The sequence below is a fragment of the Hyperolius riggenbachi genome, chromosome 8, assembly GCF_040937935.1.
Source record: "Hyperolius riggenbachi isolate aHypRig1 chromosome 8, aHypRig1.pri, whole genome shotgun sequence".
Taxonomy (NCBI): domain Eukaryota; kingdom Metazoa; phylum Chordata; class Amphibia; order Anura; family Hyperoliidae; genus Hyperolius; species Hyperolius riggenbachi.
Genome location: NC_090653.1, coordinates 256738084 through 256757180, shown reverse-complemented (window position 1 = coordinate 256757180; position 19097 = coordinate 256738084). Strand labels below are relative to the sequence as shown.

At 48.4% G+C, this 19097-nt stretch overlaps 1 protein-coding gene across 1 annotated transcript in view; it reads left to right on the top strand.

Annotated features, from left to right (window-relative positions):
• Positions 1 to 17840, top strand: part of SYN1 (synapsin I) — a 286198-nt gene extending 268358 nt beyond the window's left edge. The window contains exons 9-13 of the mRNA XM_068248678.1: positions 3705 to 3807; positions 7999 to 8142; positions 8239 to 8299; positions 15031 to 15730; positions 16485 to 17840. Of these exons, the coding sequence (XP_068104779.1) occupies positions 3705 to 3807; positions 7999 to 8142; positions 8239 to 8299; positions 15031 to 15730; positions 16485 to 16620 (1144 nt within the window). The 3' untranslated portion in view covers positions 16621 to 17840. The remainder of the gene's footprint in view (positions 1 to 3704; positions 3808 to 7998; positions 8143 to 8238; positions 8300 to 15030; positions 15731 to 16484) is intronic.
• Positions 17841 to 19097: the final 1257 nt, after the last annotated feature.

The following is a 19097-nucleotide window of genomic DNA, read 5'->3' as shown; positions in this document are numbered from 1 at the left end:
GCTTATATGGAAATCCCCGCATCCAGGCGATGGTCACAAGTGCAGGAAGATAGCCCAAAAAATTTTGCAAATCTGAGTTTAATTCATTATCGTCAAGGATGTATAATTGTAACAAAGATCCCCTGTTATAGTGGTGTTAGAGGCGGTGTAACTCTGTACAGAACGAGAAGCTTGGAGAGTCGGCACCACACGTATCTCGTTTCCCAAGAGACACATGACTGTGCAGAGATCGGGCACTGACCATCCGGCTGTGGTCGGTCTTGCACAGCATGAACCCTGAAAGCAAAAGCCTGACTCACAGCTTTGACATTTGCACAATGTTAGTAAATAACCTTTCTTCCCCCCCCCCCCCCCCCCCCCCAGCCTCTTACATCAGGCCTGACAAATGCAAGTGGAAAAACTAAGTGATCCTGCAGGCTAGAGATCAGGAGGTTTCTTTCGGTTACCCAACTGCGCCCCCTGCTGGGAGTTCCTGTGTTAGACTCAAATGTGTGTAAGTCATGTCTGCATTTGGTTGGACTTGTGCAACAGCTATAGAGGAGTCATTGTGTAGGCTCTGATGATGGGGTGTAAGCAGAAAGAGTGTCATGTCCTCTTAAAGGGCAACTGTAGCGAGAGGGGGTCAGCAGTGTAACTACAATTCATAAGGCCCCCTAGTGAAACTTTGATGGGACCAGCCAATGTTTACACCCCTTCCCTTGCCCCCCCCCCCTTGGGGCCCTTCACAGCCTTGGGGCCCATCTCATAATCATCAAAGAACAAGTGTGGTCATCAGGATCTTCCCACCCATAACAAGTACAGCCACAAACACCTGATCTGAAGTATAGTGCCCTGTATTGGAGGAGGGAATGGTTAGTAGTTGGGGCCTCCCTGCAATCACTGGGGCTCCTCCCCTCTAGTTACACCCCTGGAAAGGAATCTGGAGGCTGCAATGTTTAATTCCTTTTAAAGAGTATCTGAGAGCGTATATATATATATGTACTGTATATGCCTAAAGCTTCCTCCAGCCCCCCTCCAGGCTGACCGCTCCCTCGATGTCCTCCGCTGCCGCCTGGATTGGCCCGAAAAATGTCCTCCAGTCAGCGCAGGTGCAGTCAGGCTCCGCACGCTCCCCAATCGCCTGTGCAGCAATACGCCCCAGACTGAAGGACTTTCCAAGGCCAATTGCAGGGGGTACCAGGCTGCAGAGTAGGACATCAAGGGGTCAGTCAGCCTGGAGGAAGCCCCAGGTATGTATATATTTTTTTCTTTTTGCCCATCTCAGGTTTACTTTAAAGAGAAACTCCGACCAAGAATTGAACTATATCCCAATCAGTAGCTGATACCCCCTTTTACATGAGAAATCTATTTCTTTTCACAAACAGACCATCAGGGGGCGCTGTATGGCTGATTTTGTGGTGAAACCCCTCCCACAAGAAACTCTGTGGACCGTGGTACTCCTGGCAGTTTCCTGTCTGTGAACCTTGTTGCATTGTGAGAAATAGCTGTTTACAACTGCCAAAGAAGCAAGCAGCAGCTACATCACCTGCCAACAGTAAAAATGTCACCATGTGATAAATGTCAGAATGTAAATCAGGGATTTAAAAGATTTACAATGGGCAAACACTGACTAAATCATTTATACATAATTATTGTAAAAATGAAGCACTTTTTTATTACAATATTTTCACTGGAGTTCCTCTTTAAGCAATACCAGTTGCCTGGCTGCCCTGCTGATCCTCTGCCGCTAATACTTTTAGCCATAAAGCCTGAACAGATGTGACAAGATTAGCGCCATGCTTATTTCTGGTGTGAATCAGACAGTACTGCAGCCAAATAGATCAGCAGGATAGCCAGGCAACTGGTATTGTTAAAACAGAAATACATATGGCAGCCTCCACATTCTCACTTCAGTTGTCCTTTAACTTGTTAACAACCGCGTCACGCCGGCAGGCGTGAACGTGGCGGCTCCCCCAGGACCATGTAACGCCAATTGTCGTTAAGTCCTGGGGGCGGGCGGAGATTGCAGGGGATCGCGAGTGCCGATGCGCGTGCATCCCCGCTTGGATGACAGAGCTCTGCTCCGTCATCTCGCCTCTAGGAGACTGTTAGATGGTGAAACCGCCATCTATTTACATTGTACAGTGCTGAGATCTATGGCAGCGATGTACTGGGGACAGCCGTGTGACACAGCTGTCCCCCTGGGAGGCACAAGAGCAATCGGCTCTCATAGGCTGATGCCGGGGAGAGAAAGGGAGGGGCTTAAAAAAAGCAAATTTATGGGGGGGGGGAATCAAATTAAAAAAATTGATCTGCTGGAATAGACAGACCCCAGAGAATTGCTCTGTGGGTCCCGAGATGTGCAATCGCAGAAACACAATCAGACGAATATTGGGCAAAAACGTGCAGTCGGACAGTGCATACAATGTCGTTCAAATTGCTTCAGAGCATGTGCGAATGTCGTGTCAAATATTGGTGTGTGAGTGTGTGTGTGAGTGTCTAACCCTTTAGCAGCCAAATAGAGTGAAACTCTACATGGCTGTAGGGCTGAACTTTTCCTGCTGCTGGGGAAGTGTGCCTACCCCCAGCCTGGCAGGCTCAGCAGGGTATGCAGAGTGGGCGGCAGGGAGCTTTCATAGTTACCTGTCCAGACGGCTGGATCTGCTTCTTCTTCCTCCGCTGCGGTGCCGATGTAACCCTGACATGTCTTCTGTGTTTCGATCACATGATATGACGTGATCAGGATGCAGGAGATCGGGTCAGAGTCACAGCGCCACCCGGTGGTGGAAGAGTATCGACCATCACCCCTCTGCCACGGTGTTGTAGCGGTGATACAGTCTCTTGGACCCCGATCACACGTCATATCATGTGATCGGGACCCGGAAGACCTGTTGGAAGTTCAGAGCCGCGGGTGGATGAAGAGAAGAAGCCGCCCGAAGCAGGTAACTATAACCGCTCATTTGGCTGCACTAGCGAGATTTCTCCCTCTGCCTATCAGGCTTGCCCCCTCCTTCACCACCTTCAAAAAAGCACTCAAAACTCAATTCTTCAAGGTGGCCTACCTCACCTCGACGCTGCCCTAACTCTCTCTGCCGAGAACTTCTTGATGCACCCCCCTCCTTTTGTGTCACCAACCCCTCCCTCTAGATTGTAAGCCTTTGGCAGGGCCCCTTGTGTATCATACTTGATTGTACACCCTACCCAGAATATGCGAACCTGTACTATTAGCACTACCACTCCAGTGTATGATCTGGCATTGTTACTACTACCTGTATTGTGTTGTGTATCTTATTGCTTTTTACCTGTATTGTTGTATCTATTGCTTATTACCTGTATTGTGCTGTCGGTCACCCCTGTTATCATTGTCTGCATTCCTATGTATTGTACAGTAATGCCGAATATGTTGGCGGAATGAGAGATAGCTTCAGGCGGAATGAGAGATAAGTTTAAAGGATACCCGAACTGACATGTGACATGATGAGATAGACATATGTATGTACAGTGCCTAGCACACAAATAACTAGGCTGTGTTCCTTTTTTTCTTTCTCTGCTTGAAAGAGTTAAATATCAGGTATGTAAGTGGCTGACTCAGTCCTAACTCAGACAGGAAGTGACTACTGTACATACCCATGTCTATCTCACCATGTCACATGTCAGTTCGGGTATCCTTTAAATACAATGAGAAAGCCGTCAGTGCTGAGCAGAGCTCCCCTCCTGTCTTGCAGGTACAAGCTGTGGGTGGACACTTGCTCAGAGATATTTGGAGGTCTGGACATCTGCGCGGTGGAGGCCCTGCATGGAAAGGATGGAAGAGATCACGTCATCGAGGTGGGTTACGGCTGAGGGAATCGGGAGGTCTGTCTCAATGTCTATCGGTCTTCACAGGAAAGGGCTCATCTATAGAGTGGCCCTGACACCAGATTGCCTATTGTGAGACGCGATTGTTCTAATTAGATATAGAAACTACTGTGATAACTGTTCTACATAAGTCTTAAGTTATGGTGTCTGACCCAAAACTGCCACACCCACACCGCATCACCTCCCCTAATCCACGCAGCCACACCAACACAGCATCACCTCCACTAATCCACACAGCCACACCCACACAGCATCACTTCCCCTAATCCACACAGCCACACCTACACAGCATCACCTCCCCTAATCCACACAGCCACACCTACACAGCATCACCTCCCCTAATCCACACAGCCACACCTACACAGCATCACCTCCACTAATCCACACAGCCACACCCACACAGCATCACTTCCCCTAATCCACACAGCCACACCTACACAGCATCACCTCCCCTAATCCACACAGCCACACCTACACAGCATCACCTCCCCTAATCCACACAGCCACACCCACACAGCATCACCTCCCCTAATCCACGCAGCCACACCAACACAGCATCACCTCCACTAATCCACACAGTCACACAGCATCACCTCCCCTAATCCACACAGCCACACCCACACAGCATCACTTCCCCTAATCCACACAGCCACACCTACACAGCATCACCTCCCCTAATCCACGCAGCCACACCCACACAGCATCACCTCCCCTAATCCACACAGCCACACCTACACAGCATCACCTCCCCTAATCCACACAGCCACACCCACACAGCATCACCTCCCCTAATCCACGCAGCCACACCAACACAGCATCTCCTCCACTAATCCACACAGCCACACCCACACAGTATCGGAGGGAGGGAATTATAGCATACACCAGTTATACATACTGGTATACTGTGCTCTAGAGTCTAGCCTAGTTTCTCAACGTGTGGTAGGCATACCCCAGGGGGTACTTCTGATGATTGCAGGGGGTACTGGAGCTTGATATACTCAACCAAGAATAACACATTTAGAGTTTTTAAAAAGATAAATCATATTTAAAACAACACCAAATTACTGGATTTTGTTGAACCAAAAGACTCACTTTTTCTTCCCCAAAAGGGGGGTAAAAAAAGTCACTGCGTCTTATAGTCCAAATGCAGGAAGTTCCTGGCTTGTGAACGCCATACGAACCTCCAACCTGACGCGATGTCCAGGACTCCCTGTACCGTGCCCATGCGGAGGAGGACACGGGGACAAACGGAGGACACAGGGAGACACACAGGGGCATAGAGGAGGACACAAAGGGACAAGGAGGACAGAGGCAGACACATGGGAGATAGAGGAGGACACAGGGAGACACAAGGGGGCAAGAGGCAGCATAATCCACAAGATGCCCCATAACCATGGAGGCACCAGTTATAGTTGGCGCTTTATAAATACAGTACAATAAATAATAATATAATAATAGTATATATTTTTTCCCCTGGTTTTTGTCCTATAAACCCAGTGTGTCTTAGGGTCAGGAGCGTCTTATAGTCTGAAAAATACGGTAGTATTTTAGCTAATTAAAAGCAATAGTAAATGCTTGGAAATTGTTTAGAACCAATTATCATGTACTACGATGAAATATATATTTGTCAAGCGGTAGTTGTGATAATGTTTACTATGCTATGGGGTACTTGGTGAGTACGGGGTTTTAAAAGGGGTACATACCAATACAATGTTGAGAAACACTGCTCTAGATAACTGGGTACAGGTTACATGAGAAGCAGTTTGTGTTAAAAATTATATTTTGACTTCTTGGCTTTATTATAGAGGAACTGTATTAAAAATAATACAACTAATAAAATTCCTTTTTTTTTTTTATAATATATTTAGTCGGTGTTGGATCATTGTAATGTTGGACATTTATAATGGGTGGCGACATCTTTAGTGCTGACAGGTGCAGCTCTGCTGAAAGCTTGTATGCTTAGTGTTCCAAAGGCAGTAGAAAAAAACACCTGGTGTCCCAGAATGCTCTGGGAGGAGGATTACGCATAGCTAAGCAGCCTAGGCTGTGACATCACTAAGAGGGCGGTGCTACATATCAGCATTCAGCAATATATAGCTATAGGAAGTGTTTCTGATTCTGAAATCGGTTCCTAAGAGGCAGACACTAATTCTTATGTATAAGGATTGGCATAAATCCAGAGCTTTGCAGGGTATTACAGGGTATACTTCTTCTACTCCTCTGTGGCACTATGATTATATATCTGAGATAGCTTGGAATTGGGAGAGCAGCGGGAAGCTTTGGGGGTGGACAAACTCCGTATGCTATTTCTTAAAGGACCGCTCCAGGGAAAAAATTAAGAGGTTAAAATATGACAGAACTGACAGGTTTTGGACTAGTCCATCTCCTCATGGGAGATTCTCAGGGTTTTATTTGTTTTCATAAGCATTTTCTGAACAGCCGTTGCGAAGTCTAACTGCTGTTAGGGAGGCTGGCTGGTATCTTAGTATTTTGGAAGTCAGACTTAGCAACTGCCATTAAGAATCCCACATGAGGAGATGGACTAATCCAAAACCTGTCGTTTCTTTCAAATTTTAACCGCTTAATTTTTTACGCTGTAGTGGTCCTTTCACAATAAACTGATTCTTTTAGAGTCCCTGCACCAGCTCCTGTCCACACTTCCTAGAGGGCAGGTACAGTGTCAGTATCTGAGACTGAGACATGTTCTCTGACAGCAGGCTGGAACATTCAATATAGTACATAGCCCTAAGCCTATATCTAAAGGAAACCTGAGGTGCTTCCTCCAGCCCCATGAGGAGCATGGGCTCCCTGGCCTTCCCCTCCAGCCCTTTCATTCTCCTGTTATCCCCCCACCCCAGTAATCTGTCTGGCCATACTCTTGTGCGCATGCGCGGCTCGACTGCTTGCACACCTCCATCGTTCTCCCGCAATCAGAAGCGTTCTGCTCCTGCACAATAGTACTGCACAGGTGCAGAAAGCGCCCAGGCACAGGAGTGCAGTGCAGGCAGCACATGCACAACTAGCCACGACTGGCCAGAGTACGGGGGGGGGGGGCATGGGGAATAAGAAGTGAATGGAGAGGGTGGTGAGGAAGCCGACACACTTCATGGGGGTGGAGGAAGCACCAGCTAAGTATAAATACACCTGTAAGTTACATCTCAGGAATACTTTAATATGGTGCTGCAGGCGTCCAGTAAACAAGATCTGGTTTTGTTAGGCTACAGTCTGCTACTCCCTAGATATAACAAAAAGTTCCCATTGAGGTGTAAAACATTGTGGGAGAGGGAAAGAGACCCAAGCCAGAGAAAATGAACTGCCATGAGGACTAAGCCCGGTGTATTCTGGTGCTCAGTCTTGGTCACATTATGGGATTGGCCACAAGTAAAAATGTCAACAGACTAGCTGTGAAACTGGAAGCTATACAGTAGGTGAACAGCTGCTGAACTATGCTGAAGACACCTTAGACCAGGGGTAGGGATCCTATGGCTCGGGAGCCAGATGTGGCTCTTTTGATGGCTACATCTGGCTCACAGTTAGGGGTTAATGCACTAAGATACACTGCTCAAGCAGCGCAGCTTAGTGTGGCAGCGCAAGTAAAATTTTCAACGTAGGCACACTGCTACTGTAGCATGCACTGTTAACTTACTCATGCTACCCCCAAAACTAACGGCTGCCCCAATTGTCCCACTCTGGACCCTGTCAGCTCCAGTGACTTTGTAGGAGGAGATCCTCACACTTGAATTGGCCCAATAGGCTGTCTTTCACATGACAGGCAGCCTATTAGACCAAAGTACTGGGATCTCGTCCTACAAAGTGAATCAACCCCCAAGTCAGCTTGCTAATTGTACAAGCTGTTAGTCGGTATTTCTCCTGTCTGGCTCTCTGGGAAATTGCTGATGTTGCTGAAACCCAAGAGAAGCTGAAGATGTGTCCGACACTACCGCTGCCTGGCGGATCAACTGTATACACATCACCATGGCAACAGGGACGTGAGCCGTCTGCTGCACATGCGCACTGTGCCAGTTTGAAACATATTGTATGGCTCTCAGGGAAATACATTTTAAAATATGTGGTGTTTATGGCTCTCTCAGCCAAAAAGGTTCCTGACCCCTGTCTTGGTGGTCTTATTGGAGAATGCTAATGGTTGCCTTTGTCCTCCAGGTGGTGGGCTCTTCTATGCCTTTAATTGGAGACCAGCAAGATGAAGACCGGCAACTAATAGCAGAACTGGTAGTCAGCAAGATGACCCAGGCTCTTCAGATCAGTTCATCTCCAAGCCGCTCCTTACATGGACAACAGCAGCAGGTACAACACAAAGAACCCTTCCTCAGTCTGCTTGTGTCTACTAAGCCCTCTTATCTCCTTCACTTATGGATCTCTCATCTTTGTCTTCTCTTCTAGGCTCAGCCTGCTCAATCTCGTCCCGCTGGTGCCGCACAACAGCAGAGACCTCCTCCACAAGGTATGGCCTTCTCTTTTGCTTAGGACTTTAGGGAATTTGTACCTTTTTTCCCTGGTGACTAAAAATAAAGTCTATAGGGACACAGTCCCACCCAATTTTGGATCTACCATCAATTGGGGCCAAAAAGCTCCCCAAAGATAGAAACATTTACATCTTGCAGCTAGAGGGTACTGCTTGGTATATAATGATAAAATAACGTCCTATTATTGTCAGTGTAAGTCATTCTCTCTGTAAAGCAAGTAGCTCCATCTAGTGACTGTTAAGGTGCCCATACACTCGTCAGATTGGCAGCAGATAGATAAGAAATGCATCTGATGATCTATCTGATGCGTTTTTAGAACATTTTTTACCAGGATAGAATTCCAACAGATTTCAGTTTGAAATCTATTGAAATTCGATCTGATGGCATTTTTTTGCCATCAGATTTCCATTAAGGCCAATGCAAACTGATAAGCAATCTCTTCAGATCGACCTAAATTTTCCACCCTGCAAGTTCGATGGAAATCCATCGAAATCGATCGAAATCGGCCATCGATCGGTCGATTGGCCAACCGATTTGCAATCGATCAATCGATCGATCGGGATCGATCGGTCGGCCAGAAAATCGGCTGAGTGTATGGGCTGCTTAAGACCAGGAAACGTGTTTATCTTTAGCTCACCAGAACCTATGAGGAATGGAAGAAGTTTGTTAGGTGAGTATTCCTATTTTGGTTTTCTTATAGGCACGGGGAGAAATTAGAAGGGTAAGTGTACTGATGTTGTGAAATGTTGAATCTTTACTGTAGTGAAAATTTTAAAAAGTATCTTTTGAGAGAAAGTTTCATACTCACCTCACTAGGCCTGAACGATTTTAGGAAAAAATTGAATTGAGCGTTTTTTGTCCAAATTCGCGATTTCAATTCGATTCACAATTTCCTTCAAATCAAGCTTTGTTCCTCCTCTGTGCCTCTCTGTCCTCGTTTCTCTTTGTGCCCCCTTTGTCTCTCTCTGTTCCCCTTTCTTTGTCTCTCTCTGTGCCAGCTCTGGGTCTCTCTCTGTGCCCCCTCTGGGTCTCTCTCTGTGCCCCCTCTGGGTCTCTCTCTGTGCCCCCTCTGGGTCTCTCTCTCTGTGCCCCCTCTGGGTCTCTCTCTGTGCCTCCTCTGTCCCCCAAGCTGCATCAGTTCTGGGTATCTCTCTGTGCCCCCTCTGGGTCTCTCTGTGTGCCCCCTCTGGGTCTCTCTCTGTGCCCCCTCTGGGTTTTGTCTCTGTGCCCGCACTGTGTCTCTCTCTATGTGCCCCCTCTGGGTCTATCTCTGTGCCTCCTCTGTCCCCCAAGCTGCATCAGTTCTGGGTATCTCTCTATGCCCCCTCTGGGTCTCTCTCTGTGCCCCCTCGGGGTCTCTCTCTGTGCCCCCTCGGGGTCTCTCTCTGTGCCCCCTCGGGGTCTCTCTCTGTGCCCCCTCTGGGTCTCTCTCTGTGCCCCCTCTGGGTCTCTCTTTGTGCCCCCTCTTGTTCTGTCTCTGTGCCTCCTCTGTCCCCCAAGCTGCATCAGTTCTGGGTATCTCTCTGTGCCCCCTCTGGGTCTCTCTCTGTGCCCGCACTGTGTCTCTCTCTATGTGCCCCCTCTTGGTCTATCTCTGTGCCTCCTCTGTCCCCCAAGCTGCATCGGTTCTGGACATAGCTTTCAGCACGAGTCCAGCGATGCCCATCTATCCACTTTGCCTCCTGTAGGCTCTAATGCACAGCATACTTCCTGTATGATGTGACATACAGGAACCAGGAAGTATGCCATGCACAAGGACTGACAGCGTTGGACTCGTGCAGAAGGTATGTCCAACACGGGCCGCACGCACCGGGACTTGGGGGGGACAGTTTGAAGCTGCTTCTTCAAGCTTCCTCCATGCGGAAATTATGTCATCGCGATAATCACCGCTTTGATGATTCCGAAATTGTGATCTTGGAGATCGCGATTTCTATTTAAATTCGATTTATTGTTCAGGCCTACACCTTACCCTTTAAAAGCCCCTGAGGTTCCTGATGAGCATCTTCTGACTTTTTTTGTATATATTGGGAGACCAAAAACATATCCTCAATGGTGTGGCACTTCACCAGCAAGTCTCATGTATAAATATAAGGATATACTGTGTATGAAATGAGCAAATTATTCGAGGAAACCAAAAACATTTTTTGAAGAAGAGCATGATATTTTAATGTATCGAAAGTGTAAAAGAAGTTCACAATTCTTCAAAATAATAGTTTGTTTTAGGGCAAGAACTTTGACTTGTTTCGGGTAGACCTTTCTTCAGGCCATCACAAATGGTAATAAACATCTGCACTGCATAAATACAGACAAAGATGACCTATCAACATCCAGGCAACCGTAAAGCCAGGAGTGACCACTCTATCACATGTCAAAAAGCATACGCTGCACGCTGGCAGCACGACCTGGGGGACCCTAGGTCGTCCTGGCAGCATGTGGCATGTGCTTTTCTATTACCTGGGTGGCTGGGATTGTAGTGCTGACCGCCTGTGCTAATGTCAGATACTGATTGGCTGAACAGCAATCTGTGCTGTGTCCCAATTCCTCTTCCTATCACATCATTGTATTCAGGAGTTAGTCAGGGAGGGAGCAGCAGCCAGTCTTTCACTGTGAACACATAGACCCTGCCTGCCTCCTTCCTGTGTTCCTCAGAAGAGAGCAGAGGGAGAAAGTGGGAGTGACCTGATGATGTCTCTGTGCAGAGGGAGAAGGTGGGAGCGGTCAGGTGATGGCACTCTACAGTGTGATGAGGTGGTATCGTTGTGCAAAGGAGGGAAGTGAAAGAGAGGTCAGGTGATGTCTTTGTGCATAGGGAGGAAGTGGGATTGGTAGGTGATGTCTCTATACAGATGGAGGGAGTGGTCAGGTTATTGCTCTGTGCAGAGAGGGGGAGTGGTTAGGTGATTGCACTTTGCAGGGCTAGGAAGAGGTAAGGTGATGTCTCTGTACAGAGGGAGATAGTGGGAGTGGTCAGGTGATGGAACTCTGCACAGGGAAGAGGTGGGTGTGATCAGGTGATGTCTCTGTTTAGTAGAAGACACTCCCACCCTGCTGGCAGCTATGAGGTTCATTTATAGGGCGAGCGACCTCCTGTTGCTCGCGCTAATAAATCAGCGTGACTTAATTCTGTCTAACTGCACACTAAGAGCTTGATTCTCTAAACCGTGATAACCCATAGCACGGCCACGCTAGGGTTTTTACCGCTCGTTTTTGCGCGCAATCGCGCAAATTTCAGAATTGCGTGCGAAAATGCTAGCGCGACCGTGCTTTGAGTTATTACGGTTTAGTGAATCAAGCCCTAGGTGCGCTAGTGGCAGCATAGCGTGTGTAACTAAGCAGCCGCCACCACTGCTTACAAAAGCCGCGCGGTAGTGATGCACCGCCACCACGATACTTCACTAGTGCATCCGTTACTATGTTAATTAACATAGTTACTGGTAACTGTAGCGATACATCACTACGGCTTGGCTTTCTGCTTAGTTACGCATGTTACTAGCGCACCATGGGCTTGATTCACTAAGACAAATAGCATGCCTGATCAGAGTTGACACGCCTTATCAGAGTAGCATAGCGAGTGCTACAAACTTATGCCTGCTTATTGGCAATGACGAGAGCTCCACTCGTCCTGCCCTGAGCCCCGGCGGGTCCAATCACTTTACAGCAGTGGTCCCCAACCTTTTTTGACCCAAGGACCGCTTCAGCATCAGGCAATTTTTCCAAGGACCGGGCGGGTGCAAGCGTATGCGGGGCTGGGGGGGGGGTGTTATTGTGCGGGGGGTAGTGTCATTACATAAAGAAGTCCTGGCAACACCAGCTCTACCTACCCACTATGGAACTTTGGAAAAGATGTCTGCACTGCACTCGGGCTGCTGCATAAGCCACCAGCACAAGGTACATTTGGTGTGACAGGTAGTGCCTGGTGTGACAGGGTACTGCCGGGGCTTTCTTATCTATTGACACAGTAATTTCCTACCCTCATCTGCCTCCCCTCACTTTTACCCTTCCTCCCCACAGCCTCTTTACCCTCCTCCCTACACTTACTTCACCATTTCCTCCTCCTTACATCCACTTCACCATTTTCTCCTCCCTACACCCACTTCACACTTCTCTCCTCCCCACACTCACTTCACCATTTCCTCCTCCCTACACCCACTTCACACTTCCCTCCTCCCCACACTCACTTCACCATTTCCTCCTCCCTACACCCACTTCACACTTCCCTCCTCCCGACACTCACTTCACCATTTCCTCCTCCTCACACACACACACACACACACTTCTCTCCTCCCGACACTCACTTCACCATTTCCTCCTCCTCACACACACACACACACTTCCCTCCTCCCCACACTCACTTCACCATTTCCTCCTCCTCACACACACACACACACACACACACACTTCCCTCCTCCCCACACTCACTTCACCATTTCCTCCTCCTCACACACACACACACACACACACACACACACACACACACACACACACACACACACACACACACACACACTTCCCTTCTCCCCACACTCACTTCACCATTTCCTCCTCCACACTCACACACACACACACACACACACACACACACACACACACACACACACGTCCCTCCTCCCCACACTCACTTCACCATTTCCTCCTCCTCACACACACACACACACACTTCCCTCCTCCCCACACTCACTTCACCATTTCCTCACACACACACACACTTCCCTTCTCCACACACTCACTTCACTTCTCCCCACGCTCACTTTTACCCTTCCATTCTTCTCCCCACACTAGCTTCCAGCATCAGCTGCTCACCTCATGCAGACTGAACTCTGTGGCTGACAAGAGACTTGAGCTTCCCAGTCATCCTCACTGCTGCCACCTTGTGTCCATACAGACAGAAAGCATGCTGCATTACAAATAATAGACACTAGGTGGCAGCAGTAACAATGGCTGCAGACGACCGTTCTCTAAGGCTTCCTGCAAACTTCACGTGACACTTCTCTCTGCACTGTTATGACAGACTGCACGGCCCAGCTCAGAACAGCCTGCGGCCCAGTAGTGAGCCGCGGCCCAGGGGTTGGGGACCCGTTTTAACCTCCTGGGCGTTACAGACGAGCTCAGCTTGTCCAGTAACGCCGCAGTGCATTGCTCAGGCCCTGGCGGGCCGATTTGCATCCTTTTTTTTCCAAACACGCAGCTAGCACTTTGACGTCATTCCGATCGTTGCCATGGCGATGGGGGAAGCCCATACAGGAAATCCTGTTCAGAACGGGATCTCCTGTTGGGTATGATCGCCAGCAGCGATCGGAGGGGTGGGTGGGAAAGCGAGGGGGGGGGGGGAGGATGTAGCTAGCGCTAGGCTAGCTACATGTTGAAAAAAAAATTCCCTGAAAAAAACCTCCAGCGGCCGTGCGCCGCAATTAATCAAAACGCCAGGGAGGTTAAAGGACATTATCCCCGCACTTTGATTGGCCCAATAGGCTGCCTGTCAAGTTTTTTGTCAAGTGACAGGCAGCCTATTGGGCCAATCAAAGTGTGAGGATAATGTCCTTTAACCTCCCTGCCGTTCTAAAAATGTGCTGCGCACGGCAGGGAGCTACATGCTTCCCCCCTCCCTGCGGCGTCCCCCCTTATGCGCCGATCGCCGCCGGCGCTTATGCCCATCCGGAAATCCCGTTCTGAACGGGATTTCCATGAAGGCTTCCCCCGTCGCCATGGTGACGGGCGCGATGACGTCATCAACGTTGTGACGTCAGAGGGAGTCCCGATCCACCCCTCAGCGCTGCCTGGCACAGATTGGCCAGGCAGCGCACGGGTCTCGGGGGGGGGCACCCTCTGATGCGGCGGGTAGCGGCGAATCAGCGCGGAGCGGCGGCGATCGTAAGTGTCACGTGTATAAAAAAAAATGCAGATCAGCCCAGCAGGGCCTGAGGAATCCTCTGCAGCAGGTTACCCCGAGCTGAGCTCGGGATAACCGGCAAGGAGGTTAAAGTGATTGGACCCGCAGGGGCTCAGGGCGGGATGAGTGGAGCTCTCGTCGTTGTCAATTAGCAGGCATAAGTTCGTAGCGCTCGCTATGCTACTCTGATAAGGCACGCTAACTCTGATAAGGCATGTTAACTCTAATAAGGCATGTGTATAGTGTGCAGGAAAACAAAATTAAGTCACACTTGATTTATTAGCGCTGGTGAATCAACCTCATTGTATTTTGTCACGGGACTTACTTTTTTAAAGGGAATTTCTCTGTGACAGCCGAATCAAATATGAAAACTGTACGAGCAATGGCATAGTCTCCTATCCAACTTTACTAGCAATTAAGCAATTGTTCCTGTTGAAAATAAAGCATGTCTTTTTCCTGGTCCATTCATCTGCATGAAAATTAAAGTACCCCTTTAACTGGGGTAAAATATTTTAAATAACGCTCATGGCAGGCTAGATTATCTTAGAAAATGCGTCCTGGCGCCACCTTGTTGTCGTTGCTCGTTCACGAGCGCTTCCTTTCACTGCACAAGTGTGGACTCCACAATAGTATTGCACCACTTGGAGGAACTTCCTGGTGGCATAGGAGGGACGGGGAACAGGCGGGACCTTGACAGCAACGAGCAGCCAGGACACTCCTAAGTAGCTAATCTAGCTCACCATGGGATTTATTTTATAGGTTTTACCTGGTTCAGGGGTACTTTAAGAAAATATTATTTTAATTTAGTCTTGTTATTTTTAGGAGGCCCTCTGCCTGCACAGGCTGCACAGAGACCAGGAGGACCTCCATCCCAACAGAGGCCTCCACCCCAAGGACAACAGCTTCAAGGCCTAGGTCCACAGCCATCCCCACATCCAGCAAACCTTCCTAGTCCTGGGGCACAACAGAGGCAAATTGTTCCGCCACAACAGCAGCAGCAGCAACAACAGCAGCAGCCCCAGCAGATGAGGTCTCAGCAGGGCTCTCCCCGCCAATCTCAGTCCCCTCAAAGGCAGCCAAGTCCACAAGGCTCACAGTCACCACAACGTCAGCCACAGCAGGGTCCTCCTATGCCAACAGGACCAAAACCAATGGGTGCTCAGCCTCCACAGCCCCGGCCGCCTGGCCCTCCAAGACAGCCAGGCCCCGGAGGCCCACAGCAGAAGCCACCACCGCCAGTACATCAACAACAACATGGCATCCGCCAGCAAGGGCAGCAGCCGCCCTCCCAGCAACGTCCATCAGGCCCTGGTGGCCCCCACCAACAGCAGTTTCAGCAGCAGCCACCACAGCAACAGCCAACTCAACAACCGCAGCCTCCGCAACAGCGACCCATGACGCAGCAGCCCAGGCCCAACCCACAGGGGCCTGGGCAAGGTGCAGCACGTCCTGGTGGGCCACAAAAGCCTCAGGTGGCTCAGAAGCCTGTCCAAGAGCTGCCCCCATCCCAGCCGCAGCTTAAGTAAGAGCCCTTCGAGGTTCTGGGTGGGCCACACAGGTTTCAGCTTCACGTACTACCTTTTGCATCCCTTTGTTGCATGCCGCTTAGGTAAGGTAGACACAGCTTTCTTTTTGTTTTGTCCAAAGACTGGACCACCATGTGGTTTTTGTCCATGGTCTTGTGTACATCTGTGGTTTGGATCCTTGGTGGGTCACAAGAGCAGGTCTCCTTTCCTGGTGGTGCCTAGAAAAGTCAGGGTTCATATTAAGACACAAGGTCTGTTCATTGCTGTCTGGTGGGTTCAGTTGAGTTCGCGAGGTTGACTGCGTTCTGTGATTCATCCATCCTCCCCCTTTTATTTTCCTTTTATTTATTTTTTTGAAGACTGTATATTGTGTCTGAGACTTGTGGATATTTAAGTGTGGATGATTATTATTGCATGACTTTAACTGATCATTATTTCTCTCTCCCCCTTCCTTCAACATACTTCCCTTCTCTGCTTCCCTCTAATAAACCAACCTATATAACACATCCCTCCTTTGTTATCTTGTGTCCCATGTCCTCATCTCTTGCCCATTCTGTCTTTCCGCTTCTGGCTTCCCCCATTAACCTCCTGTAACTCACGCAATCTCTTTTCTCTCACCTAACCCCTCCCTGACATCCATTCTTCTCGATAAAAAAAATCACCCTCACACCTTCTCCACATCAAACCCTCTGCTTCTCCCCCATCCCGCCATGCTCCGTCCCATCACCATCATTGGCCATTGTTCTTCAGCAAGTCCCAGTCCCTCACCAACTCCTTCACCCTTGCAGACTCATCAGCTCCACGCTCCAGTCTTAGTCACGACGAGGTGAAAGCCGAAACCATCCGCAACCTGAGGAAATCCTTCGCCAGTCTCTTCTCAGACTGAAGGGGTCTTTCGGGGAAACTAAATTAGCAAACCCCCTTCTGCAAAAAACAAACAAAAAAATAAATATCAAACACCACATTCCACCTCTACCACTCAACATTGCGGTTGTGTACATCACCCCTGCTCCCTCACCTTTAATGCACGGCTTTATCTACTCCTGGCCAAAATGCCGATGAAGAGGTAGATATGGAGAGGAGACGAATCGTATAGAAATAAAATATATATTATCACGGGAGGAAGAGAGAACTCTGAAGGTTTATAGACCATATATATAAATAATTTATACATATATATTATCGAAATACCAGAGCAATGGTAGAATTCTTAGATTCTTCTCAGACTGTCAAAGACAATGAATGAGACGAGGGCTGGACGTGTAGACGTGCCATCAAGATGCCCCGCCCTTGTAGGAGGGAGACTCGTTGGGGCCAGTGATTGTGTGCACACGGACCTACAAATGCCAGTCCTCTGTGTGTGTATATATATATGTATACAAATATCTATTTATGGAATAGCGATATATATTGAATCTTGTAACGGCAGAGTTAAACTATTTTTTATGTTTTGTCCGTTCTCTCTGCGGCACTGTCACTTCTCCACGCTCTCCTCCCGGGCCTCTCTCGGTATCTATCCCTCCTGGTTTTACCGTCTCCGTTCTTTTGACATGTGCTGTGTTGCCGTGTTCTTGACCGTGTGGTCCGATTTTTTTTTTCCCAGATCTATATTTTGTTGACATATTTTATTGGAAGTGTCCCAGCTTTGCTCCTCCTCCCAAATTTCTCTGTCTCAGTCCCCTCCCCTTCCCCTCTCCCCTTCTCAGGATCCTGGCTGACGCCTCCCCCTCCCCACCCCCACTTCTCCGCTTTGTGTTCCCATCCATCTCCAAGTCTAATTTTTGTGTGGCAGTAACACTATCGTAAACGTGTGTAAAATCCAGCTTGCCGTGCCGTGTGGTATCGTGATCTGGTTGTTAGTGAGCAAAACAAAAAAATAAATAAGTAAATAAAATAAAGAAATAAATCATGTTCTAAGTATTCAGAGTTAAATATATTATATTATGACTATAAGCAGTAATTTATTCTATGGCCTGCGCGGAGAGCGGGCCCCATGAGACGTGTGTGTAATGTTTGTCAGCGTTTGTGTGAATATGTGATGGCCTTCCCCCAAAGGGCCAAGAAAACGTGACTTGTCCAAATAAAAATCATTCTCTGAAAGCAGAATCTCGGCCTTGTGTGGTGTTTGTCTTGTCGGGAGGGAGATGAAGCTTACAATGTGAAACGTACATCCGCTGTCAACGTTGTGAAGTCACCCCTATGCCTCAACTGTTGTTTGGTCCACACATTCACACTATATCAGTATTTAAAGGGGTCCTGTGGTCGATCAAAGTATGTGAATATAACACCCCCCCCCCATTTTCAGCCTGAAGCAGATGCTGAGAGAAAAGAGTTTACTAAGTACTCGTTGCTGTTTCTTACCCTGTAAACATTTTCCTCTTCCCGAAAAGCTGAAAACTGTTGAAATTTGATCATGCCTTGGTTCAATCTGCAACTGTGTCTAGCTCCTCAGCTAACTCCGCCCTTATCCCCTCCCTTCTGATGAGTTGTGCTGTCTTGCATACAGAGACAAGACGGGTGCTCTGTGTGTACAGTGCTGTCTTGAGAGCCAGCCTGTCTCTGCATAGACAGAGAACAGGCAGCATGATTCGCCAGAAGGGAGGGGCAGCACGGTGGCATAGTGGTTAGCACTCTCGCCTTGCAGTGGTTTAAATACCAGCCAGGGCACTATCTGCACTGAGTTTGTATATTCTCCCCGTGTCTGCGTGGGTTTCCTCTGGGCATTCCAGTTTCCTCCCACAACCCAAAAACATACAAATAAATGAATTGGCTTCCCTCTAAATTAGCCCTAGACTACAATACATAGACTACACAATATAGACATACATAGACATATGACTAAAGCAGGGATCAGATTGTGAGCCCTTCTGAGCGATGGTTAAGTGACATAACTATATACTCTGTACAGCGCAGTGGAAGATGTCGGCGCTATATAAATAATAATAAGGTTGAGAAGAAAGATAACAGAGAGGTTGGGCAGAGCTGCAGATCTTTCCATAGTGTGGTCAAACGTCAACACTGTTTTCAGTTGGCTGGATAAGGAAGAGCAGAACTTTTTGCCGAAAACCCCGCCCCATTCCCAGCCTGAAGCAGATGCTGGCGGTGCCTCCTGCCCACACATACAATCCCTCCTTCTAGACGCCATCAACTGAATGAAGAGAAAGGAAGCTGAGACTACGTGGCCTGGTCAACTAATGATTGTAATAGGTATAACTTTGTCTTAGCTATTAATTAAAAGGTGTTACAATACATTAGGTACTAAAGGTAGCCATACATCTAGTAATGATGGGTAATTCAACCAAGAGACAAATCTCTCTGTAATACAATCTGATTAGAAAGAGATTTGTCAGCTGCACATACACC